Below are 27,334 nucleotides of genomic sequence, written 5' to 3' on the forward strand. Positions count from 1 at the left end.
AGATCTTCTGGTGGAGCTCCTCGAGGAAGGCGGCAGACCGACTATGGTCTGCAGGCCCGTAGACGATGATGATCTCCCACTTGAAGTTAAGAGACCTCTCGAACAATTCCATGCTCACAAAGAATTCCCCCCGATCCATGCTACCCACCTCAAAAGTGGCATCCTTAACGCATAAAAGGATGCCACCTGAGTGGCCGACACTCCCACTAGAAGGGAGCCAATGCCACGCGAAGAGGTGGGAGCTCAGACGGTCAAGCTCAGGGAGCGAGAATTCGGAGCGCATGGTTTCTTGGATGGCAACAATGTCGATGTGTTCATCGCGCATGTACTCCACTAGTTGGCGGCATCGGCCATCATGGCCGAAACGCGGATGTTCCAGAATAGTGCACGCATTAAGGCGCCATAGGGGGGCTGCTTGACCCCAGGACACGAGAGGCGCTTTGAGCACGGGGGGCCGCGGTGGGAGCGGGTGCGGCCACGAATTTCATCCCACCCATGCGGGAGGAGGCCACCCATTCGGCGCGACAACGTCGGGGGAGGGGTCTCGCCGGCCGTGGGTGGGACGGGTGGCAAAAGAAAAGCCGCACGGGTCTCGTCGAGCCTTCCGTCAAGAATCTCGGGCTCTAATAGCCTCAATCTGGACTAAGGGGGGGCCAGCTTCCCCCCTAAATATGATGGCGAAGCCAGAAGCAACCTTCGCGAGGTTTCCTAGAGGAATAGACTCAAGGGCAGAGAAAGAACAAGACGAAGCCGAAGGGGGGACGGCAGGCATACCTGGCTCTAGGTTCCGAGCAGCAGCAAGGATCTCCGCCTGCTCGGGGATGGGCAGAGCCGGACTACCCTCGGGTGAGCAGCATCCAGCCGAGCACTCTGACGGGACGCGATCACCGGAGAGGAAGCCGACCGGCCGCGGCGAGAGTAGGCCGCAGACCGTGGAGGGGGGGCTGGGCGGCCATGGGGGTGGTCACCTAAGCCTCCCCATCCGTGGTCAGGACCTCCGCGGCTGAAGCCATAGGAGCAGACACGATGCAGCCGGGGAGCAACGGAGCCGGGGACGGGGTCAGGGATGAGCACCACAGAGCCGGAGGGGGGACAACACTGCACGTAGCGGTGGCCGCTAGAGGAAGAGGCGGTGGGAGTGGCGCCTCGGACGGAGGGGGCTGTGCGGCCGCAGGGGCGACGCCGGAGGAGGGGCGTCATCCCCAGCAGGCACAGCCACCTCAGGGGGGAACCATCGAAGCCGCCAGGAGCAGACTGGAAGCCGGAGCTGGCGCCGGGGGCGAGGCCGGCTCCAGGGCCAGTGCAACAGGAGCAGGCGAGGAAGGAGAGCACGGGGAAGAAGCCGGATAGACGACCAGGCCGACGCTGGAGATGTCGCTCGCCTCGGAGGATGTCGTCACCGAGTCTGAGGGGCCGACGAGGAGCTGGCGGGGAGCGGCCTGGCGGCCCTTGCCCCCAGCGGCAAGGGGAGGAGGAGAGGGGGACAGGGAGCGGGAGTCCTCCGAGCCCCCCTCCTCCTCCGAGTGGTGGGAGCGGGGACGGTGATGTCCGTGGTAATCCCCGTCGGTCCCCGGGTTGCCGCCGGGGAGGCCAACGTCGAAGAAGCGGGGGTGACCGACGTGGTTGGGGGGCTCAGGGGCGATCCTATGGTCAAAGCTCTGGTCGTTGAAGAACACTCGAACGGTGGTGCGGAGCTTGGAGGAGTCAACGCACTTGACCTTGACCCGGACCTCCTCCTCCTTGCACAGATAGAGCTCATCGACCACCACCACCTTGCCCAAGAGCCGGGACATCTGGCGGATGACGAGCTCAGACCGTGCAATGTCAGGGAGGCTGGCCACAAGGATCCAGGCGGTGTCAAGGATGGCCACGGCCTGAGCATTGAGGATCGGCTTAGAGATGTCGACGACTAGCTGGTTGAGAGCGAGCGTGATCCGGCCACTGCGCGTGGCGCAGCCGTAGCTGACGGAGTCGAGGAAGACGACGGTAAAGGTGGTTGAGCTCGGCCTCAATCATCTCCGGGGAGGCCACCTCGTCGACCACAGTGACGACTGCCTGGAGAGTGGGAGAGGGAGGCGACACGTCAGGGACCTCGAGGTGGAAGAAGCCCAACCCCTCGATACCGTGGCCGTACATCATGAGCTCCGACACCACCGGTCTATCCGGGCACAGGAGGGCTGGGTCGCCCGGATCCTTGCAGAGGTAGTAGCATTGAGGATTGACACGGTTAACTTGCGAATGGCCCCCACCCCGCAGTTGAAGCAGGGGAGGGCGGGGAAGGCCGGAGACGGGGCCGGGCATGGCGGAGGATCCTGGGGCCGCCGAGGGGGGCACGGGCAGAACGCCGGGAGCACCATGACGCTTCTTCTTCTTGGCCGGCCCCGAGCGCCCGCGAGCGGCGCCACCGCCCGAGGAAGTCGCCAGGGTCGTGGCCGCGGGACCAGAGGCGTGGGGCGGCACATATCGCCGGGAGGCAGGAGCCGGGGGCTGGCCACGGGAGCGAGGGGAAGCGGGCCGCGACGTCCGGGGCGGGGAGGGAGATCGGCCGTGGCGAGGCATCAGGGAAGGGGGGGAGGGACTGGCCAGCCTGAAGGCCCAGGAGCTGGGCCGGGCCGGGGCCCAGGAGCCTAGGCGCAGTGGAGGCCTGGTCCGAACGACGGGGCAGCCTTGGCTCCCGTAGGGTTTCCCCCCGCAGGAGCGGGCGTCGTCGCCGCCGCCGGCGCAGCTCCGGCGCGGGTAGCCACGGGCAAGGGACCCTGGCGGATCGAGAGGAAGCGGAGGGACGATGATCCAAAGGCCGCAATGGATGGCCGGAAGGGGGAGGAACGAGCGACCGGTCGCGAGGGCGAAGGAGCGCAGGGAACCGCCGGGGAAGCCGGGGAGACCGCCGGACGGGCCCCCGCCGCCGGGCGGCACCAGGAGGAGCGAGCGGCCCCTGTCGAAGCGGCCAGCCACGCCCCAGGAGCGCACGCGTTGGCAACGAACCGACCTATCGGCCAAGCTCGCGCCTTGGTGCCCACCCGCTCGAGAAGAGCTCGAGGGCGCCGTCGACGACCGCAGCGGCCGCGAGCCGGCAGCATAACCCCTCACGTGGGGGGCTGAGCCATCGGCCCGGCAAGGCAGCGCGGCGTGACGGGGAGTGGCGGCGGGGAGGGGGGGCTCATCATCGGCGAAATCCGCCCATCGGATCCGGGGCGCGATGGGGGAAGCGGGCACGGGCATCGGGAGGACGGCCGCGGCGGGGTTGCGGGAGCCGGATCGGGGCAGACGCCGGAGGGGGCGACGGAAGCGGTGGCCGCCACGGGCAGAGGGGAGGCGCCGGCGCAATCGCCAGAGCCAGCTATCGCCATCCGAGTAGGAATCATCTGTTTTCGAAGGTTGCTCTGTTCCACGTGATATATACACAGGCTCGCCTTTTGTACCACCCCCTTTCACTCTCTTTCTCATGAACGGAGTAATACTGAAGGCGAAGGAAATAAAGGTGCCATTTTGTATGTACTTCTGGAAGCATGGGATCCTATTCAGAGTGCCCAACGATCCGTGGACTTTGCCGGCAAAATTCCTGATCCGCGAAACACCACCATTGCAAACACTGCTCACTGCGTGGAATCTGAGTTGTATGGACTTGGTTTTCTGTCCCCCCAACGGACGAGGCATGAATTCTTCCTTTTGGAAGATTGGTGGAACAAGATAACCGTGATAAAGGCTGCCTTTCACAATCAACTTGCCGAAGCGAGGATTCATGTGGATGTGGAATACGTGGAAGGAGCGGCACAGACGAACGTTCAACGAGACCCCCCTCACTTAGGTGCTCGATGTAGCTTATCTTGCAAAGGTGGACATTGACCAGAGGTGGTTAGGCGGTTAACTCTCACACCAGACATGAAGTTCACGTTTTCGTTTTTCATTTCCTTTCCCTTTTATTTTCTTGGCTAAATGTAAATATTTATTGTACTCCTTTTCTTTTTGCTTTGTCCCTATGTTGATAAAATGGGCAGAGCACTCGACTTTCATGCTTTTTTCAAAGAAAACCTCAGTTTGTGAGAGAAATTTGGTATGATTTTGGTAAATTCAGTTGTTGAAATACCTCAGGCTTCATAATTCATGTACGTGTTTGGGTAGACTTTGAGCGAAGTTCAAGAACTACTCCTTTTGTGGGGGGAGGTATATACATGCCTCTTCTCTTTAATTAAAATATAAACATTATAACCACAGCGTTGTACAAAGGGTATCCGTCCACACAAATTGTTTCATTAAATTTGGCATGGATGAATTGAACAATACATAATTTTTTTAAGTAAGCATAGGTAATACTGCTCCCATATACCATGATTAACTGTTAAAAAAGTGATCTAAACATTACAATCTAAAATTTATCTAACTGTTCATAAAGAATGTTCCGAATCTATCCTCAAGGTATAATACTACATAGCATGATTACATTATAATCTAAAATCCATCTAACTGTTCAGAAACAACTGATATTAACATCAAGTGAGCTTTTCACGAGGAGTGGTGTCGCTGTAGCCGATGCCCTTCCTCTTTGTGGGGAAGATCATGAACACAAAACTGGACAGAAACGCGATGCCCAATGGCAGGTTCTTCAGCAGCTCCTCGGTGTTCCTGCCAGCGCCAGGGAAGAAGCAATTCTGCAGCCCCACGTCGCTGAAAGCCACGGTGAGGAACACCAGGGCCGTGAAGACGGCGCGCATGAAGTCGAGTGGCCGGATGCGGAGGCTCCGGAACTCGGCGGGAGTCCACTGCAGCTTCTCCTCTTCGTCCGAGAAGTTGAAGACGTTGAAACCGCGCGGCGTGGCGATGCCGTAGTAGAGCTTCTTGTCACGGCCGAGGACGCTGTCGGTGAAGGAGAAGAGGACGCACGAGATGGTGAGGACGATGACCAGCGCCGCGGTGAGCCACTGGTTGGAGGAGAAGCACTTGCCGTGGTTGGTGAAGGACGGGGACAACGCCTGGTACGCCAGCACCGTACCCGTCGGCAAGAGCTGTGCGAGGTTCGCGGCGCTCGACATGACCTTGTCCGTCGCCGTTGCTACTGGCCTGGGAGCTGCTGCCGGCGCCGTGGTTTGGACGTCGCCGGCATCCTTGGGCGTGGCCGGGGCTGTCGTCACGCCGTTGTTGTGTGGACTTGGAGGCATCTGGATCACTGTGGAAGATGGGGAAGATGAAGCCATGGTGTGGTCGATTAGAGATATCCTAAGCTGTTCCATTCGTGTGGCAACGCAAGCCTTGGTGTGTTATATAGGCGAATCCTCTTAGAATGGGTCCAAAGTTGGCCACGTTGATTTGTCCATGTGGTGTGGCATGCTAGTTGAAGGCTGGAGGCTGCACATGTTGACTTCAACTTTTCTAGGCGTGCTGAGTCGTTTCTACGTGCATTGAAATTTCTAAGTTTTTTTGCATCCCATTTTCTTCCCCACGTACTCGGAACTCTCTCTACATTTTCTTTGGTTAACTTCCGCTAATGGCAACAAAAGGTCGCCGTCTTCTTCCACGAAGGTGAGGAGAAGGAATTAATTAGCCTCAAGATCGGGACATGGTTGATATGATATACTAGCCAGTAGTATGCAGGAGCACTCGATCCAAGAGGTTGCAGTGCCCTAGTAGTATCGGCTCGTAGTAGTAGTAGCCAGTAGTATGGTTGATATGATATGATATAGCCAGTAGTATGATCGGAACATGGCTGGCCTTCCAACGGCCGTGGAGACCTAGCGGAATCTACCTACTTTCCATGCATATCCACCATGGAGACCTGTAGCTAATTAGCCAGGATGACGAAAATTGTCTGATATACAGTGCTCCGTACACACGACGTAGTTTATTTACTGGGAGGGGGCTAAATTACCCAACGATTGTGCATGCACGCACTGGATCTGGGTACACATTGCTGAACTAGCCCATGCCCATGCACGCACGCGCGTACAACAAGGGGCCTTTTCTTCCCACTCTGAATAGGGGTTGAATTTACTTTCATGCCGAATTTCCATGGACGTCGTCGTTGAATTAGTCCTAGCACGCACGTGCTACTACATACAGAAGGTCGCTTTTCATTCCATCCCGTTGGTCACTTTCGGGATGGATGGATTAATAATATTGAGAGGAAGATATATTGACCACAAGCCTCAGATCCAATCGCCCACGTCCATCGCTCTCTTTCTCATGCCCTGTCGTGCCGTTAATTCACGTTTATTTGACGCACGAGCGCGAACGTGCGATAACGAAGAAACACCGTGCCTGCTTACAAACATCCGGATTATTCATTCGCAAAGTGCTTCCCTAAGCCCTTAATTTCTTCTTTGGTAGTATTATTTGTAAATCGAGGGGTTTCTCAATAAAAAATGGGGGCAAACGTCCTTTTTGTCCCACTGTACATGTATATCGAGATTGCAGCTTGCCACCAAGGCATCTTCAATATTACTCCATTCAACCCCGAAAGTGACACACCATGGACCAACGCAATGGAAACAAAAGCGACCTTTGGTACGTATGTACTTCTTTAAGCTCGATATCCTATTTAGAGTGCCAAACAATCCATTGACTTCGATGACTTCGATGGCATAATTCCTAGACATTAGCTAAACCAGCATTGCAAACCCTATTCGGTTGTGGAATTTGAGGAGTTGTATGGACTTGGTTTTCTGTCCACCGAGGGATGACACAACTTCACCCCTTTTGGAGATCGGTGGAGCAAGAGTATGTTTAACCGCAATAAAGTTTGCCTTTCACAATTGTTCTGCCAAAGTATGTTTTATGTGATGTGGAATGCGTGGAAGGAGCGAAACAAACGAATTTTCAACGAAACCACACTTACTATTGTGCTCGACTTAGTTTCCCTTGCAAAGGAAGACGTTGACGAAAGACGGTTAGCTCTCACACTGGATATGAAGTTCACATTTTCCTTTTTCTTTTTTAAATCTTTTTTCCATGTTTCCATATAATATTTTGTACTCCTTTTTGCTATGTCCCTATGTTGAAATGGGCAGAGCACCTGCCTTCCCCACAAATTTGGATTGATTTTGTTTTCTTTTTGTGTGAGTAAATTCAAAAACTTCAGGCTTCAGTAGAGTTTAGATAGACTTCGAGCAAAGTTCATCAATTATTCTTTTTATACAAGATACATACATGACTTTTCTCTTTAATTTTTTTTAGAAAAGGAGGATGACCCCCGGCCTCTGCATCTGGGCGATGCATACGGCCACTTTATTAATTATTAACACAAAACCTTACAAAGCCATACAACAGCAAGAATAAAGTCACCGTCTAAGCAACAACTGTCGCTACCCTATGTTGAAGGGATGCAGATAGTCTGGGCCTAATACCAAACAGACATCGCAGCCAAACCTAAGCATCTAAGACCTGAGGTCCCAACCAGGACGCCTGCCGGGTATGGGGCACCTACCAGTCTGGCGCACTCCTCAACCAGGACGCCTGCCGGGTATGAGGCCGCCGCAGCCACCTGCCACAAATCTATCTTCAGAGTTGTACTGTTGCATGTACCGTGCCAGGTCTCTCTGCCATCGACGCCACCACGACGCCCGACAGCGTCGTCCTCCTGCGCGAGTTCATCCTCCCACAGCGAACTCCGAATCTGCACTGAGCCACGCCGTGAAGATCCGTCGCCATCAGTGTGTAGGATGAAGTACCGCTCCACCAAAGAATCCGTCCTCTGGTCCCTCGATCACGTATGTACCTCCAAAAATGATGCCCCCAAGGGAGGAACGACACCAGAGCGCCGCCGTCATCCGATCATCCGATCTAGGGTTTCCCCCGGAGGTAGCAGAGAGTGGCCTTGAACTTCTCCACCGCGATGCCTTCAAGGAGGGAACGACGCAGATAGCGCCGCCACCGCCGGCCTTAGCAGAAGCCGAAGGCAAGTTTTCACCCAGATCAGTTTGAAAAAATCCAACTCTCGTGCATGGGCCGCCGTCACCACCAGCACCACCAGGCAGACCCTGGAGTACCGGCAGATCAGCGATCCACCGGCACCACCGCATCCAGATCGCCGGCCACGCTGGGCCGCCGCCATCCCCCACGCCGTCCGGGTCAGAGACGGAGCTGCCGACCGCGCACAGGGACCGCCGCCGCCTGCATACGCCGGAGCGCCGCCGAGATCCCAGCGCTCGCCACCGCTTGCCGACGCCAACCGCCGCCCGAGCACTGGCACCACCGTGGAGCCATCAGATCGGGGAGGGAGACGTCGCGCGCCGACCACCCTCGCGGACCCCGCCGCACGCCCGAGCGCCGGCGCCACCGCGGCGCCATCAGATAGGGAGGAGGAGGAGCCCGCGCCTCGCCGCCCCACGCAGACCACGCCGCCGCCATCGCCGTAGTGCCACCAAAGGGGAGCCCCGCAGATCCGCCGGCGACCCGACATGCCGCCGAGCCGAGTGCCGCCGCGAGGGCCGGCTGTCCCGCGCCGCCCAGGAGCCTCGCGAGGAGGGAGGGAGCCCCGCCGTCGCCGACGCACGCGCGGGCTTTGCCCGGCAGCGTCCCCTGGCGGCGGCGAGGGAGAAGGAAGGCGAAGGAAGGGAGCAGCGGCGGCGATCTAGGGTTCCGCCCGGGCCGCTCGCGGGAGCGGCACGGGGGACGGGGCACCTACTTTTCTCTTTAATTAAAAGATAAATATTACAAGCGCGGCGAACAAGGGCATGTGCCCACACAAATGGTTTCATTAAATTTTGCATGAATAAATTAAACAGCACACAAGTATATTTCCCAAAAAGTTGTAATCATAAGAAATACTAGCCTAGTACTATTAGTTCCACTTGCTAAATAAGATTCACAAATAAGGAGAATGGCGGACCTGCGCCCCTCCCGCGCCACGACCACGCCGCCGACGCCGGCTGCGCCTCCCTGCTCGGACCTGGGCTTCGCCTCCTGGTTCATGCCCCTTCCTCCACCGCCTGTCGGTGGCCCTGCTGGCGCCCCTGGCCGTCTCGCGCTGCAGCTGTGCTCGACAGCCCCAACCTCGTCAGATCCAATCCCGCCGGCAGGCCGGGGTGGTTCGACCTCTTCCGTGGAGTTCGTCCCCGTCTCGCAGACGATCGCGACGTCGTCGTGCCAGGCAAGGCCAGGTCCGGGGCGTGCCGTTCCTGCTGCTGCGGTCTCGAGCATTCAAGATCTAGGTGGCGGCCATAACTGCGAGGATGCGTGGCAGCTGGCCTCCTCACCCCCAGCTCCTGCCGTGCCTTCAATGCCAGTGGCGAGGACGGGCGCGGGGCGCGATGCCGATGTGACCGGCGGCTGGCAGCTCGTCGTGTCAACCAAAGGCCCGCGCCGCCCGGCTTTGGCCGCCCCGGCCCCTGCATTCAAGCTGGCGCCCATCCCTCGATGGCTCCTTGGCCGCTGCTGCCGATGCCTACACCGGGGTCACCGTGCTGAGCTGTGCAGGGATCCCATCCGCTGCTCCCGCTGCCTTCAAAATGGGCACAAGTCACGTGGTTGCAGCAACAACTGGAAGCCATTAAGCTCCCTCGACGGCCCTGCTGTGCCTCCTCCTCCGCTCCCCCGCCCTGTATCGTCTACTGCTTGTCAAGAGGTGCCGCCTCGTCCTGGTCGGGGCTGGGAGATCCCTTGCCCGCCTCCCCTGTTGCAGCTTCACGCCGGCCCAGCCACGATGCCACGCCGTGGTGACCCCGAGGTGCCACGCCTTGGCGACCCTGCGCTCAGGCCGGAGGAGGACTTCGTGGTTGTCCCGGCGACGCCGGAGATGCAGGCCGAGGAAGCCATCCTCTCCACCAACTGTGCCGTCGCATGGCTCGATGGGGCGCGGCAGGACATTCCCTGCCAGCAGGTGGCTGCTGAGCTCGCCACAGAGCTGGGCGCAAGACTGGCCGACGTCGAGGTGGTCAAGCACTACCCCGAGCAGTTCCTTGTTCGCTTCGTGTACCAACACCACTGCGCCGACGCCGTGTCCCGCGGCCACCTTCGGGGCACCGGCCACCGCATCTACGTGCGAGAGTGGAGGCTCGAGGCTCATGCAGACAACGAAGACCAGCTCCATCATGTTCGCCTCTGCTTGGAAGGTGTCCCTCTCCACGGCTGGAACAACTACATAGCCACCTTCACTGGTAGAAAAAGGGCCTATAGTCCCGGTTCGTAAGGGCCTTTAGTCTCGGTTCCGGAACCGGGACTAAAGTGTCGGTACTAATACCTCCCCCCTTTAGTCCCGGTTCAATCCAGAACCGGGACTAAAGGCCCTCCACGTGGGCAGTGCGCAGAGCCCAGTCAGGAGACCCTTTGGTCCCGGTTGGAGGCACCAACCGGGACCAATAGGCATCCATGCGTCAGCATTTCTGTGGCTGGGGTTTTTGTTTTTTTTGAAGGGGGGGGGGGTTGGGGGTTTTGGGGGGTTAATTTAGGTGTTTCATATATTGTGTTAGCTAGCTATAATTAATAGAGAGAAGTGTCCTCTCTTATGTTCGTGCTTGGTCGACGCTACGTACTATACATACGTATAGAGAGGACTAGACACGCTGGCTAGCTAGTAAGCAAACGAAGGAAACAGAAGATCGTCATGAACATATATGCATACAGAGAGAAGTGATATCGACCACCTCTCCTTCTCCGAGAGATTGGTCGAACAACAAGTTCTCGTATATCTATCTGACACTACCGGCTACATATATACAATAATTATCTCTTACAAATATAATCATACGGACTCAGGGTCCACATAGAATTCTCCGTCTTCAGGGATCACGTGGTCAAGAAAGAATGCTGCCAATTCCTCTTGAATTTCTCGCATGCGAGCTGGTGCTAGGAGTTCATCCCGCTTCCGAAACATCTAATTTGAAGAAGGGGGTCAATACATATATATATGAATGAATGAAACTCAACACAAATGATGGTAATAAAATAAAATTGTGAATGTTGTTATTTACGTACTTCATATTGTTCGTTAGAGTACCCGCCCCGCTCACAGGTCGTGTGGCGGATGGACTCGCAGATGTAGTATCCACAGAAATCATTCCCTTGTTCCTGCCACAACCACTTTACAAGAAATAGAGGTCAATCAAACTAATAAGCAAGAATGCTAAATGGTATTGATGAAACTAGCGCTTGAATCACTAGGAGATGCGCGGAACATGCTACTATAGTACTTACTTTCGGGTGTCTAAATTCCAGCTCCTTCGGCAGTCCCGGAACTGTTTTGGTGAATTTTCTCCAAACCCTGCCGGACAAAGAAAACAATTACTTGATATCAGGAAATGAACAAAGTTGCTGATATGGTGGATAATGATCGATTTAACTTACTTCTGGAGTATTTGAGTCATGTCTGCATAGTCCTGGGGATCTTTTCGTTTAGAGTCTAAAACGGTTACTACTCCCTACTCAAGCTTAATCTCTAGGAGAATATAGTGGAAACTGCACACACATGCATAACTCATCAATTACATTACTATAACCTTGACTAATATATAAGGGAAACCGAATACGCACAAGACAGTAACACTCACCTGAAGTTATAAGGAAAGAGTATTATATCTTTGTTTTGATTTATTACGAACGGTCGTAGCAAGTTGGCCTCGGTAGCTGCGGCATGAAGTTTAACCTCAGTTGCATCTATGAGATATGTGTTAATGAACCTAATATCACCGACTTGTATTTTCTTCAATTCGGCGATCTTCAATCTGCATAATATAGTGAGGATGATTATAAATACATGCAATGAAAGAGCTAAGCTATATAGAGAAACTTAATGACAGAAGTAGTACTACTTACAGACAGTAGCAGGCGACCGTTGTTTTATCGAGGGCCAATTGATTGAAAAACTGATAGAACTCCTCAAATGGAACAGGCAACAGATCAATTCCAATGAGGTCATGCTCCTTTTTAACTTTCACATACAAAGTACTCCTCCCCCCAGAGTCTCTGCAGATTTTCAAGTACCAATCATGCAATCTTCGCATCATCGTTGATAGAGATCTTTCATCTTTGACGAGAGGCTTCCCGTACTCGTATCTTTGTATCTGCACGTCCATGGGTTCATAATGTACTTCGTCGGGCAGGTAATCTGCAAGATTGCTATAACCGGGCACCATCCTCGGATCATTAGCGACGTTGTGGCTAGGCACCTTGAGCGGGGGGCACGATTGCTTCACTTGATCGCCGAGCTGGGCAATTTGTTTCCCAGCTCGTCGTTCTTTCAGCCTTTGATCACTGACAGTACTTCCCGACCGCTCCGCTTCGGCAAATTCCTTTCCAATAATGCGGTCATAGTTTCGTTTCGGCGGATCAGACTTCGGTGGTTTTGTCAGGGCAGCCAGAGTGTGCTTCACTTTCACCCGATCTACCTTCTCCTCCGGAGGTGGATGTTTCTTTGCTTTCACCCCTTCAAAGAATTTCTTCACTTCTTCTCGCGCGATCTCGGTGTTCTCCTCCTGGGTCCTCTCGTATGGTAACTTCTCTGGAGTCTTCAGAGAAGGCCGAATCTATATGTCCTCCCGCCTCTGGTTGTACTGCTAGACGCCGACCGAGCAGACGTAGCGGTTGTCTTCTTTACTTGCTTAAGAGGCGGAGGAGAAGGACTACGACGCGCCGGAGCAGCTGGAGCGGCGGCAGGTCTATTCCGCCCTTGCTGACGAGGCGGAGAAGGAGGAGGCTGGCTTCTCGGGTGCGTCGGCGCAGGCGGAGAAGGAGGCGGAGTGCCGCCACACGCCGGAGATGGAGCCAGCCGAGGGCCCTGATCGTCACTCGCCGGAGGAGGAGGCGGTGGAGGCGGAGTGCCCTAACTCGCCGGAGGAGGAGGAGGAGGCGGTGGCGTCCAGTTCGGAAGGTTGATGAGCTCCTTCCGCCATAGGCATGGAGTCTTCAGAGCAGACCCCAGCCGAGTCTCCCCTTCATCGGTAGGATGGTCAAGCTGGAGGTCCTCAAATCCCTCCGTTATCTCATCCACCATCACCCTAGCATATCCTTCTGGAATTGGCCGGCAGTGAAAAGTTGCGCCGGGTTCAGTAGGATAAACAGAGCCAACAGCCGCCTTGACCTTCAAATTCATCCATTGCGTCATAAGGTGGCAATTTTGAGACTCCGTTATAGCATCCACGGGATAGCTGGCAGGAGCCGTCAAGGCATGCTCCGGCTGAAGCAGCTCGGTGGAAGCCACGCTGCTTCTGCGCTGAGATGGCGGGGTAGCTTCGGGGGAGGCTTCGGCAGTACGTTTGCTGCGATTTGCTTCTCGTTCCTCTATCGCGTCTACCCTTGCTTGCAGCGCCTGCATTTGGGTCTGCTGCACTTTTTTCCTCCTCTCATGGGATTTGTAACCTCCTGCGTCCGGAAACCCAACCTTCCACGGAATGGAGCCTGGCGTGCCTCGTGTCCGTCCAGGGTGCTCAGGATTCCCGAGGGCCATTGTGAGCTCGTCGTTCTCTCTGTCTGGAAAGAACGTCCCTTCCTGCGCTGCTTCGATATACTGCTTAAGCTTACTAACTGGTATGTCCATTTGATCGTTCGTCCAAATGCACTTCCCTATTACAGGGTCCAGGGTTCCGCCAGCCCCGAAGAACCAAGTCCGGCAACAGTCTGGCCAGTTAATTGTCTCTGGTTCGATCCCTTTATGAACCAGATCATTCTCAGTCTTGGACCGCTTAGGCCGGGCTACGAGGTAGCCACCTGACCCCGTGCGATGGTGAAGCTTCTTCTTCGCAGCATTTTGCTTGTTTGTCGCCGACATCTTCTGACTCTTTTCCGATGTCTTGTGGGCCACAAATGCGGGCCAGTGATCTCTGATCTTCTCATATCTGCCCTTGAATTCTGGTGTCTCATTATTTTCGACAAACTTATTCAGCTCTTTCTTCCACCTCCTGAATAGTTCTGCCATCCTCTTCAGAGCAAAAGACTTGATTAATTTCTCTTTAACTAGGTTCTCTGGATTATCCTCAGGCGGTAGGGTGAAATTTGACTTCAGCTCAGTCCAAAGATCATTTTTCTGCATATCATTGACATAAGAGACCTCAGGGTCTTCTGTAGCCGGCTTAAACCATTGCTGGATGCTTATCGGGATCTTGTCCCTAACCAGAACCCCGCACTGACCAACAAATGCGCTCTTTGTCCGGAGGGGTTCAATAGGTTGGCCGTCGGGCACGATTGCTATGATCTCAAACTTTTCATCCGAGCTCAACTTTTTCTGCGGGCCTCGTCTCTTTACCGAAGTTGTGCTCGATCCGGAGGGCTAGAAAAAAGAATAAAGACTTAATTAATATGTGTACATACCAAAACAATGAATGCATCAATCAGCTAGTCAGCATAGGCTTAACTAATATATATATACCTGGCCGGACTCGGTTTGGTCACCGGAGCCGTCATCACGGTCTCCTTCTTGCACCGGCATTGGGTCACCGGAGCCGTCCTCATGTTCTTCTTCTTGCACCGGCATTAGGTCACTGTAGCCAGCTTGTTCACCCTCTCCTTCCAGACCATCGGTTTCGTTGAGAAACAACGAGATGGCATCACTTCCTTCTGCGATTATGTCCCTCAACAACGCTTCTTTTGTTGCTTCGTCTAGGGCGGTGTCCATAGTTTCTACAAATATTTACAACATGGCAATTATTATTCAAACATGACAGATGGATATATTAGTGCCAAACGTAGAAGATCTCCTCTATTCTTTCTTCTCCTCTTTTTTTTCTTCTTCCTCTTCTTTTTTTATCCTCTTCTTCCTCTCATGTTCGATAGGATCGCCGAGGGGTCGGGAGGTTGCCTAGTGTTAAGGGATTCAACAAAACCATGTCTTCATCATTAGGCAAAAGTAACATGTGCATGATGGTACGAAGCTCTTCAAAGTTGTTCTGGAACGGAGTCCCGGATAGGATAATTCGCTTTTTGGTACAAAGTTTAGCAAGAGCCTTCCGAATATCTCTATTTGGAAGGCCTTTGCTGAATTCGTACCAAAAGGCGGATTATTCTATCCGGGACTCCATTCCAGAACAACTTTGCAGAACTTCGTACCAACATGCACTGGTTACTTCCGGCTAATGTTGAAGGCATGGATTTCTTCAATACTTTGACACTAGGAAACCTCTCTCTACTTCCGGCTAATAAGAAGAAGAAGAAGAAGAAGAAGAAGAAGAAGAAGAAGAAGTAGAAGAAGAAGAAGAAGAAGAAGAAGAAAAGAAGAAAAAAAAAGAGGAGAAGAAGAAAGGAATAGTGGAGAAGAAGAGAAAATAGAATATATTTTTCTTCTTTTTTCTTCTTCTTATTTATTTCTCCTCTTCTTTTCGGTAGAGGAAACCCTAAATAGCTAGCAAGTATCGTGGGTGTGAGATACATGTGGCCTTCGGTGTCAGACACTACATCCACGTCCCACAAGTGACGTTGGCGTCGAAGCCCGCGCCACTTTTGGGATGTGGGTGTAGTGTCCGACACCGACGGTACATGTATCTCACACCGACGATATTTTCTATTTAGGGTTTCTCCTCTACCGCTCCTCGACCTCTCGACGACCCTCGTTCCCGATAAAATAAAGAGGAAGAAGAAGAAGAAAAAAGAAGAGAAGAAAGAATAGAGGAGAAGACTTCCTCTTCTTCCTCTCCTCTTCTTCTCCCTCTTCTTCCCCTTCTTCCTCGCCTCTCTCATGAATGTCCGGCGTTCTCGACCCCCCCCCCACGTGTCGAAGAAGAAAAAGAAGAAAAAAAAAAGAGGAGAAGAAGAAAGGAATAGAGGAGAAAAGAGAAAATAGAATATATATTCTATTTTTCTCTTCTTCTCCTCTATTCCTTTCTTCTTCTCCTCTTCTTTTTCTTCTTTTTTCTTCTTTTTATTTATTTCTCCTCTTCTTTTCGGTAGAGGAAACCCTAAATAGCTAGCAAGTATCGTGGGTGTGAGATACATGTGGCCTTCGGTGTCGGACACTACATCCACGTCCCACAAGTGACGTGGGCGTCGAAGCCCGTGCCACTTGTGGGATGTGGGTGTAGTGTCCGACACCGACGGTACATGTATCTCACACTGATGATACTTTCTATTTAGGGTTTCTCCTCTACCGCTCCTCGACCTCTTGACGACCCTCGTTCCCGATAAAATAAAGAGGAAGAAGAAGAAGAAAAAAGAAGAGAAAAAAGAATAGAGGAGAAGACTTCCTCTTCTTCCTCTCCTCTTCTTCTCCCTCTTCTTCCCCTTCTTCCTCGCCTCTCTCATGAATGTTCGGCGTTCTCGACCCCCCCCCACCCTCAACCCCTAGGCGACCGTCGACCCCTCCCGATAAAAAAAAGATGAAGAAGAAGAAAAAAAAGAGGAGAAGAAAGAATAGAGGAGAAGCTCCTCTATTCTTTCTTCTCCTCTTTTTTTTCTTCTTCCTCTTCTTTTTTATCCTCTTCTTCCTCTCATGTTCGACGACCCTCGACCCCGATAACATTTTTTTCTCCGAGATAGTTAGTGTTCCCGAGTGAACCGGAGGGGGACATTGGTCATATCGGATTCGTCATATTTTCTACGAATGTTCTATATACATACATCCATCGATATCATTCCATACATACATATACATCTACATTATATATGAACAAAAAAATATCAAAATTCATCATACATACATCTACAGTATATATGAACAAAAATTATAAACTTTCTCCCCAACTCATACATACATACATACATCTACATCATATCAATATTTTGCAAATTAAGGAGCAGGGAAGGAAGGAAGGGGGGAGGATGGGGCGGTAGCTACCTCTCCCGGAGGGATCGGGGAGGAGACGCGGGCGGCCGGCATCGGGGGCGACGACGACGAGGACGGGCTCGGGGTCGGCGAGGGCGAGGGCGACGGCAGGGCGCGCTCGGTGGTGGCGGACGGGCTCGGGAGCGCAGGGGGTGCTCGGGGGCGGCGGATGGGCTCGGTGGCGCAGGGGGTGCTCGGGGGCGGTGGACGGGCGGCCGGCGACGACGGCGAGGCAGGGCGCGCTCGGGGGCGGGGCAAGGGCAACGGCGGCGACAGCGAGGCGAGCAGAGGGGCAGCCTGGCGGCGACGTCGGGGCGGGATCGAAGAAACTGAACCAAATTTTTCACAAGTGTGGCTTATATAGACGGAGCATTGGTCCCGGTTGGTGGCACAAACCGGGACTAATGCCCCCTTTAGTCCCGGTTGGTGCCACGAACCGGGACCAAAGGCCAATTTTCAGCAGCCCAAAGGGCGGGAAGCGGCGGCCTTTGGTCCCGGTTGGTGGAACCAACCGGGACTAAAGGGGGGCATAGGTCATGGTTGGTGCCACGAACCGGGACCAATGCCCCATTTAGTCCCGGTTGGTGCCACCAACCGGGACCGATGGCCTTTGCTGCCCCGAGCCCAAAAGTTTAGTCCCACATCGCTAGCTGAAGGGCGCCGGCACTGGTTTATAAGCGCTGGTGTGCCTACCCGTTCGAGCTCCTCTCTAATGCAGGCTTTCGGGCCTAAACTTGCTACTACCTGTGGGCCTATTGGGCCTTCTGCGGGCCTGAATCCTGGCCCATGTAGGGTTTCTAGTCGTATTCAGGCCGTGGAGGCCCAGTAGGAGGCATTTTTTTGGTTTTTTCTTTTTTATTTCTATATTTTTTTGGTTTTTCATTTTTTTTATTTCTACTTAAAACTAAATACTTACAGTTTTTTAGTGATTTCTTTTTGCTTTTAGGTCACAAAAATTATAAACTTTCTGTTAGTGCCATTACTTTTAAATTTTAAATAGTTTAAATTTGAATTTTTAAAAATTTGTATGAATCACTAGTTTATGAATAACTTTACTATAAAAATAGATTTTTTTCTATTTATTTTTTATTTCTACTTACAACTAAATACTTACAGTTTTTTAGTGATTTCTTTTTGCTTTTAGGTCACAAAAATTATAAACTTTCTGTTAGTGCCATTAGTTTTAAATTTTAAATAGTTTAAATTTGAATTTTAAAAAATTTGTGTGAATCACTAGTTTATGAATAACTTTACTATAAAATTAGAATTTTTTTCTTCTTTGCTATTTATTTTTTATTTATACTTACAATTAAATACTTATAGTTTGATTTTAGGTCACACAAATTATATTCTTTTTGCTATTGAAGAATATTATAGTTTTATTTTAGTTGATCATAACATAATATTTTAATTGATTGTTTTTATTTTCATAAAAGTTTTGTAGTTCATTCTGTTTGCTATTAATTCATTCTTTGAGCTAAATGACTCTGAAATTGGAAAGAATTTCAAAATGAACTCTGAAAAGGTTGAAAGTTGGCATGGTATCATCATTTCACCCACATAGCATGTTCCAAAAAGTAGAGAGGGTTACGACAAAAACTTGATGCACTTCGTGTACAAAATGGACAATCACTTTCGAAGTATCAAAGTTTCAAACCATAAGACATGAAAGCATTTCAAATGAACTCTGAAAAAGTTGAAAGTTGGGATGGTATCATAATTTCACCCACATAGCATGTGCATGTACAAAACGGACAATGGTAGCATGTTCGTCTGTTACAAATTTGGCATGGTATCATCATAATAGTTGCGGGAGAAAGTCTTCACTTTTTCTTCGCTTGTGTCATTTGCTTATTGCGCCGTAACCATGGATAATCTTCATTGTTTATCAGGATGCTTGGGTCAGCCTTGACATTGAAGGGAGGAATTTCATGAAACTTTTCATAATCTTCAGACATGTCTGTCTTGCCGTCCACTCCCAGGATGTCCCTTTTTCCTGAAAGAACTATGTGGCGCTTTGGCTCATCGTATGATGTATTCGCTTCCTTATCTTTTCTTTTTCTCGGTTTGGTAGACATGTCCTTCACATAGATAACCTGTGCCACATCATTGGCTAGGACGAACGGTTCGTCATTGTACCCAAGATTTTTCAGATCCACTGTTGTCATTCCGTACTGTGGGTCTACCTGTACCCCGCCGCCTAACAGATTGACCCATTTGCACTTAAACAAAGGGACCTTAAAATCAGGTCCGTAGTCAAGTTCCCATATGTCCACTATGTAACCATAATATGTGTCCTTTCCGCTCTCGGTTGCTGCATCAAAGCGGACACCGCTGTTTTGGTTGGTGCTCTTTTGATCTTGGGCGATCGTGTAAAATGTATTCCCATTTATCTCGTATCCTTTGTAAGTCAATACAGTCAAAGATGGTCCCCTGGACAACAAGTACAACTCATCACAAACAGTGTTGTCACCTCTGAGACGTGTTTCCAACCAACTGCTGAAAGTCCTGATGTGTTCACATGTAATCCAGTCGTCGCACTGCTCCGGGTGTTTGGAGCGCAGACTGTTCTTGTGTTCATCGACATACGGGGTCACCAAGGTAGAGTTCTGTAGAACTGTGTAGTGTGCTTGAGACCAAGAATATCCGTCCCTGCATATTATTGAGTCTCTTCCAAGAGTGCCTTTTCCAGTCAGTCTCCCCTCATACCGCGATTTAGGGAGACCTATCTTGTTAAGGCCAGGAATGAAGTCAACACAAAACCCGATAACATCCTCTGTTTGATGGCCCATGGAGATGCTTCCTTCTGGCCTAGCGCAGGTTACGGACATATTTCTTTAGGACTCCCATGAACCTCTCAAAGGGGAACATATTGTGTAGAAATACGGGCCCCAGGATGACAATCTCGTCGACTAGATGAACTAGGACGTGCGTCATGATATTGAAGAAGGATGGTGGGAACACCAGCTCGAAACTGACAAGACATTGCGCCACATCACTCCTTAGCCTTGGTACGATTTCTGGATCGATCACCTTCTGAGAGATTGCATTGAGGAATGCACATAGCTTCACAATGGCTAATCGGACGTTTTCCGGTAGAAGCCCCCTCAATGCAACCGGAAGCAGTTGCGTCATAATCACGTGGCAGTCATGAGACTTTAGGTTCTGAAACTTTTTCTCTGGCATATTTATTATTCCCTTTATATTCGACGAGAAGCCAGTTCGTGACCTTCATACTGAGCAGGCATTCAAAGAAGATTTCTTTCTCTTCTTTCGTAAGAGCGTAGCTGGCAGGACCTTTATACTGCTTCGGAGGCATGCCGTCTTTTTCGTGCAAACGTTGCAGGTCCTCCCGTGCCTCAGGTGTATCTTTTGTCTTCCCATACACGCCCAAGAAGCCTAGCAGGTTCACGCAAAGGTTCTTCGTCACGTGCATCATGTCGATTGAGGAGCGGACCTCTAGGTCTTTCCAGTAGGGTAGGTCCCAAAATATAGATTTCTTCTTCCACATGGGTGCGTGTCCCTCAGCGTCATTCGGAACAGCTAGTCCACCGGGACCCTTTCCAAAGATTACGTAGTGTAAATCATTGACCATAGCAAGTACGTGATCACCGGCGCATGGCGGGCTTCTTCCGGTGATCTGCCTCGCCTTTGAAATGCTTGCCTTTCTTTCGACATTGATGGTTGGTCGGAAGAAATCGACGATGGCCCAGGTACACATTCTTCCTGCATTTGTCCAGGTATATACTTTCAGTGTCATCTAAACAGTGCGTGCATGCGTGGTATCCTTTGTTTGTCTGTCCTGAAAGGTTACTGAGAGCGGGCCAATCGTTGATGGTCACGAACAGCAACGCCTTAAGGTTAAATTCCTCCTGTCTGTGCTCATCCCACGTACGTACACCGTTTCCATTCCACAGCTGTAAAAGTTCTTCAACTAATGGCCTTAGGTACACATCAATTTCGTTGCCGGGTTGCTTAGGGCCTTGGATGAGAACTGGCATCATAATGAACTTCCGCTTCATGCACATCCAAGGAGGAAGGTTATACATACATAGAGTCACGGGCCAGGTGCTGTGATTGCTGCTCTGCTCCCCGAAAGGATTAATGCCATCCGCGCTTAAAGCAAACCATACATTCCTTGGGTCCTTTGCAAACTCATCCCAGTACTTTCTCTCGATTTTTCTCCACTGCGACCCGTCAGCGGGTGCTCTCAACTTCCCATCTTTCTTTCGGTTCTCACTGTGCCATCGCATCAACTTGGCATGCTCTTCGTTTCTGAACAGACGTTTCAACCGTGGTATTATAGGAGCATACCACATCACCTTCGCAGGAACCCTCTTCCTGAGGGGCTCGCCGTCAACATCACCAGGGTCATCTCGTCTGATCTTATACCGCAACGCACCGCATACCGGGCATGCGTTCAGATCCTTGTATGCACCGCGGTAGAGGATGCAGTCATTAGGGCATGCATGTATCTTCTCCACCTCCAATCCTAGAGGGCATACGACCTTCTTTGCTGCGTATGTACTGTCGGGCAATTCGTTATCCTTTGGAAGCTTCTTCTTCAATATTTTCAGTAGCTTCTCAAATCCTTTGTCAGCCCACAGCATTCTCTGCCTTCCACTGCAGCAATTCCAGTACGGTACCGAGCTTTGTGTTGCCATCTTCGCAATTGGGGTATAACCCTTTTTTGTGATCCTCTAACATGCGATCGAACTTCAGCTTCTCCTTTTGACTAATGCATTGCGTCCTTGCATCGACAATGACCCGGCGGAGATCATCATCATCGGGCACATCGTCTGGTTCCTCTTGATCTTCAGCAGCTTCACCCGTGGCAGCATCATTGGGCACATCGTCTGGTTCCTCTTGATCTTCACCAGCTCCCCCCGTTGTAGCATCACCGTATACAGGGGGCACATAGTTGTCATCGTACTCTTCTTCTTCGCCGTCTTCCATCATAACCCCTATTTCTCCGTGCCTCGTCCAAACATTATAGTGTGGCATGAAACCCTTGTAAAGCAGGTCGGAGTGAAGGATTTTCCGGTTAGAGTAAGACCTCGTATTCCCACCTTCAGTGCATGGACAACACATAAAACCATTCGACTTGTTTGCCTCAGCCGCATCGAGAAACTCATGCACGCCCTTAATGTACTCGCGGGTGTGTCTGTCACCGTACATCCATTGCCGGTTCATCTGCGTGCATTATATATAATTAAGTGTCCAAATTAATAGAAGTTCATCATCACATTAAAACCAAAGTGAATACATAGTTCTCATCTAACAACATATAGCTCTCCAGAGCATCTAATTAATTAAACCATACATTGAAACTATGTAAAACATTTCAATGCGAAAACAAATGCGATCATAATCGCAACCAAGGTAACAATTGATCCAACGGCATAATGATACCAAGCCTCGGTATGAATGGCATATTTTCTAATCTTTCTAATCTTCAAGCGCATTGCATCCATCTTGATCTTGTGATCATCGACGACATCCGCAACATGCAACTCCAGTATCATCTTCTCCTCCTCATTTTTTTATTTTTTCCTTCAACAAATTGTTTTCTTCTTCAACTAAATTTAACCTCTCGACAATAGGGTCGGTTGGCATTTCCGATTCACATACATCCTAGATAAATAAAATCTATGTCATGTTGGTCGGCATAATTTTCATAAACAATAACCAATAGTTATAAAGATAATATACATACCAAATCCGAATCATAGACAGGACGAGGGCCGACGGGGGCGGATACCAAAACCATCGCACTATATAAGATGCAATAATAAATGTAAGAAAATGATACAAGTATCTATCTAAACATACTAGTAAGAATATTTTTCCTTTCAGAAAGAAGATAAGAACAAGAGGCTCACCACGGTGGTGTCGGTGATGAGATCGGCGCGGGTCATCGACGGCGGTGAAGACGGGGACGGGGCGTGACGGACCGCTAAATCTAGACAAATCTCGAGGAAAATGGAGCTTGGAGGTCGAGCTTCGAGAGGAGAAAGCTTAAGTAGTGTGACTCGGGCATTCCATCGAACACCTCATGTGCATAGGAGGTGAGCTAGAGCACCACAAAGCCCTCTCCCCCTCGGCCAGAAAAAACAGAGCACTGAGCTCTGCTCTTGCGCGAGGGGGTATATATAGGCACCTCATTGGTCCCGGTTGATGACAGGAACCGGGACTAAAGGGAAGCCTTTGGTCCCGGTTCAAGCCACCAACCGGGACCAATGGTGGTGGGCCAGGAGCGAGGCCCATTGGTCCCGGTTCGTCCCACTAACCGGGACCAAAAGGTCCAGACGAACCGGGACCAATGCCCCACGTGGCCCGGACGGCCCCCTGGACTCACCAACCGGGACCAATGCCCACATTGGTCCCGGTTCTAGACTGAACCGGGACTAATGGGCTGAGCCGACCTGGACCATAGCCCTGTTTTCTACTAGTGCTTCCTCATCGGCCGCGGATGCTCGCTTGACTACATCGAGCAGCGGTCGCTTCGCAAGGAGGACACCAGAGACCTGGCGCTCTGGGCTTGGATGGCGAACCCCGACGCCATCCCCAAGGTTAAGTGGCTCACACTTCCGGCCCGCGGTCACCGCCGCCGTGGTCGGCGGGGCCTCCGCCATCGCATCCTCATCCACCTCGACCTCCACGAGGACCACTCCATGGCCGCCGCCGCTGACGACAACCCACCGCCACCAGACGTGCATGAGTTCACCTGGTACAGGAAGGTGGTCGATGGCACCTTTGTTCCGCGAGAGCGCCGTCCAGCTCAGGGGTGCGCTGAGCGCCGTGCGGATAGACGCGAAGACGACGGCGACCGCGACGGAAGGCGCGGACGTGAAGGAGGTCGCCCTCGGGAAGGCTGGGGCGCCAGGGTCCGACGCTCGCTTTCCCGCAACCCGCGTGAGCGCCAGCACGAGGGGGGCCAAGACCGCACCAGAGACAGGTCCGGTGGACGCCGCCATGATAGCACCAGCGCTGCTGTTGTGGCCACCCCTCTGGCGTGTGCGGCCATTCTGCGGGGATCGGGCTCGGGCAGTGATGAGCCGGTCCGCGCCCTCGAGCTCCTGGGCACGCATGAGCCGGTGCTCATTGAGGCTCGTGGGCGTAGTCCATCACGCCAGGCGTCGCCACGGGCCTCCAGGCGCCGCTCTCTGGAGGAGAGAACTCCACCGGCGTCACCCCCTCTTTCTCCAACAACAGTGCTGCCGCCGAGCCCCATATCCAAGCGCGCCGAGGCCAGGTCCTCCCCTCTGACTCTGGTCGCTGCAAACCATGCCATGAGCGAGCTCTGCTCTCCCACAACGCTCGCTCGGCCTCTGGTGTCACCCTCGAGGCCCCCGGGGTTCCAATCGTCGCCCACACCGCCACTCGCATGCGTCGGCCCCCTGCGTCGTACCCCTTCACCTGTGCGTGATGGTGCGGTTGGCGTCTCCACTGATGCCCTCATGTCAATCTTCGTGGAGCGACAAATGGGCGTCCTTGCCACACCTGAGTCACCCCCTCCCAGGCCACCAGCGGCTCGCCGAAAGACCCTGGCCGGTGTCAAGATTTCTACCAGAGGTGGCCTCACCCTGCAGAAGGTCAAGCGGTCCGGCACCCCTGCTGTGGCCATGGCGGTTAAGGCTGCAGAGAAGCTCATTTGCCGGACGATGGGAATCACCAAAAATGGAGAGGACGTGACTGAAGCCATTCTTGATGAGTTCACGGCCAAGTTCAAGGAGCAGCTAGCCCCTGAAGTGATTCTGGCAATGAGAGAATTCTTCCACCTCGACGACTCGGCTGTCAACGACATCGAAGATGCTCTAATTGATCATGGCGGCACCGGGGCTCTAGAGTTGGCCCGAGATGGTGTTATGGCTCAGGACAACCAAGTATCGCAGCTGTCAGCGGCCTGAACGCCATGCTAGTTCGTAAGGGCTGTTTTAGTTTCAGATGTTAAGCAAACTACCTTGTATGTGGTTGGATGGCGCTTGTGCCGTCCGTGTAGTGCGTGTGGGTTATGTCTTCAGTACGTGCTTATGCTTTTGGGTAGTTTCCCTCCAGTGCTTTCTTGCCTCTGGGAAGTGTCTTCATGGCCATGCTGTTTTGCTCTCTTTCGGCTTCTGTACTAAACAACGTGATGTTCGTTGTGCTCCATGACAATGCAACCCGTCAACATCCTCAGCTGGAATGTGCGGGGTTTAAATTGCCCGGATAGGAGGGCTACTGTGAGTGCAACAATTGCGACCTCATCGTGCCAAATTGTGTGTTTACAAGAGACAAAGCTTTATAATATAGATATGTTTGTCGCCTCCTCCCTGGGTGGTAACAGACTCAAAAAATTTGCGCAGCGCCCGGCGACGGGAACCAGGGGAGGGATTCTTCTGTTGTGGGATGACAGCATTCTCGAGATCACTAACATCACAATTTCGGCCTTCTGCCTCTCTGGCAAGGTCCGAATCCGCGCAACCGGTGTGTACTTCAAGTTAACAACCGTCTACGGTCCCACTGACTCCGCGAGCAAAGATTCCTTCTTCGCTGAGCTTGCCTCCCACAAGCCTTTGTCGGGCCTTGCCTAGCTCGCCGTTGGGGACTTCAACCAAATCTACCGGGCGTGTGACAAAAACAAAAGAAACGTAAATCGGAATAGAATCAACCGATTCCGCGCAACCCTGCAATCATGTGAACTCAAGGAAATTCACCTTCAGAACAGGCGCTTCACTTGGAGTAATGAGCGGGACAACCCAACTCTGTGCAAGCTAGACTCCTTTTTCTGTAACGCCGAGTGGAACATGACCTTCAACACACATGTGTTGCATGCCCTATCGTCTGCCCTCTCCGACCACTACCCTCTTCTGCTTGCGGATGCCAAGGGGCCTAGGAGACCACGGTCCTTCAAATTCGAAAACTTTTGGGTATCTCTGCCCGGTTTCAACGAAGTGGTCCAAAAGGCGTGGGGCGAGCGCGTGAGCCACACAGAGCCGTTCCTCATTTTGCACAGTAAACTAAAAAAACAGCGCTCCGTCTGTCTGAGTGGAGCAAGAAGCTATTCTCCAATGCCAGCATACAACTTCATGCAGCACTTCTCGTCATCCTCCGGTTAGATATCGCACAAGAGCAAATATCTCTATCCCCGGAGGAGCGTGACCTTCGCTCTAGGCTCAAGCGCAGGGTGATTAGCTTGGCTGTGCTTGAACGGGCCAGAAAAAGTCAATGTGCTAGGATTACCAACTTGAGGGATGGGGATGCCAACACCAAGTTCTTCCATCGGCGTATTAATGCCCGCAGACGAAAAAATCACATTCACCGGATTAAACACGATAATGGCTGGGTGACCGAGCATGAAGAAAAAGAGAAGATCATACATGACCACTTCTCTAAGGTTATGGGGAGGAGAGGTACGAGCAACAAAGATTTCAATTGGGAGGAGCTTGGCACCGAGCCTCATGATTTGCAAGACCTTGATGATAGCATCACCGAAGACGAGGTCTGGATTGCCATTAAAGAGATGCCTAGTGATAAGGCGCCTGGACCGGATGGCTTCACGGGGATGTTTTTCAAGAAATGTTGGGGAATCATCAAGCATAAAGTCATGAGGGTTGTGCAGCGTTTCGACTCATTGCACACCTCCAATTTGCAGTGGGTCAACTCCGCCAATGTTATCCTCCTACCGAAAAAGGATGGTGCAGAAGGCATTCCTGACTACAGACCCATTAGCCTTATTCATGGCATCGCCAAAATCATTGCCAAAGTTCTCTCACTCAGGCTTGCTCCCCACATGGATGAACTTGTCTCCAACGCTCAAAGCGCCTTCATCAAGGGAAGAAGCATCCATGACAATTTCATGTACGTTCGGAATTTCGCCCGGCGCCTACACAAGAGGAGAACCTCTGCCCTCCTTCTCAACCTTGACATAAAGAAGGCCTTTGATTCGGTCAAGTGGGGATGCTTTCTTGAGCTCCTGCAACGGCTAGGGTTCCCGCCTAAATTTCGGGCATGGATTGCGGCACTTCTTTCCTCAGCTTCATCGAGAATCATGCTAAACGGGGTGCCCGGCCCTCCGATCAGGCACGGGAGTGGGTTCAGGCAGGGGGACCCCCTTTCCCCCCTCCTATTTGTCCTTGCGATTGACCCTTTGCATAAGATATTGGACCTCGCCACGCGGAAAGGGCTCCTCCATAAGCTTCGTGGCCGGGGAGCTGTGATGAGAACCTCCCTGTATGCGGATGATGCTGTGGTCTTTGTGGCACCCATCAAGAGGGACATTGACAACCTAGCTGCGATCTTACGAGGCTTTGGTGATGTGACGGGCCTCTGCACCAACTTCCAAAAAAGCTCGGTCGTGCCAATTCGTTGCAACCATCTCGACCTTGAGCGCATTCTTCGGAATATGCCGGTGATCCGTGCTTCCTTCCCGGTGAAATACCTAGGCTTACCTCTCTCGGTTTGGCAGCTAAAGATGGTGGATTTTCAATACCTGGTGGACAAGGCAGCCAGAAAATTAACCACTTGGGATGGCCAAAACATCACTGCTATCGGACGCACGACCCTCGTCAAGTCCGTCATCTCCTCCCAAGCAGTTTTCTCTATCACGCCTCTCATTGTACCGCAGGGCATTCTGGATACACTCAACAAGATTGAGAGGGCCTTCCTTTGGTCGGGTGC

The 27,334-nt window shown here is 52.0% G+C and overlaps 2 protein-coding genes across 2 annotated transcripts; one reads left to right on the forward strand and one right to left on the reverse strand.

Annotated features, from left to right (window-relative positions):
- Window positions 1-4,367: 4,367 nt before the first annotated feature.
- LOC125521898 (protein DMP3-like) lies at window positions 4,368-5,265 on the reverse strand. The gene has a single exon (XM_048686959.1). It carries the CDS (start codon window positions 5,226-5,228, stop codon window positions 4,491-4,493), a length of 738 nt encoding a protein of 245 aa, XP_048542916.1. The 5' UTR covers window positions 5,229-5,265; the 3' UTR covers window positions 4,368-4,490.
- Window positions 5,266-8,832: 3,567 nt separating this feature from the next.
- On the forward strand, window positions 8,833-24,585 carry LOC125519347. The gene is made up of 2 exons (XM_048684187.1): window positions 8,833-10,075; window positions 23,128-24,585. The coding sequence occupies exons 1-2, from the start codon at window positions 8,903-8,905 to the stop codon at window positions 24,583-24,585; spliced, it is 2,631 nt and encodes an 876-aa protein (XP_048540144.1). The 5' UTR covers window positions 8,833-8,902.
- Window positions 24,586-27,334: the final 2,749 nt, after the last annotated feature.

The sequence above is a fragment of the Triticum urartu genome, chromosome 7, assembly GCF_003073215.2.
Source record: "Triticum urartu cultivar G1812 chromosome 7, Tu2.1, whole genome shotgun sequence".
NCBI lineage: Eukaryota > Viridiplantae > Streptophyta > Magnoliopsida > Poales > Poaceae > Triticum > Triticum urartu.

Excerpts from the sequence above, each read along its gene's own strand:
- LOC125521898 (XM_048686959.1), bottom strand. The coding sequence starts at position 5,228 with ATGGAACAGCTTAGGATATCTCTAATCGACCACACCATGGCTTCATCT.
- LOC125519347 (XM_048684187.1), top strand. The coding sequence starts at position 8,903 with ATGCCCCTTCCTCCACCGCCTGTCGGTGGCCCTGCTGGCGCCCCTGGC. Across the intron at positions 10,076-23,127 it reads ACGGCTGGAACAACTACATA|TGCTTCCTCATCGGCCGCGG; the intron begins GCCACCTTCACT and ends GTTTTCTACTAG.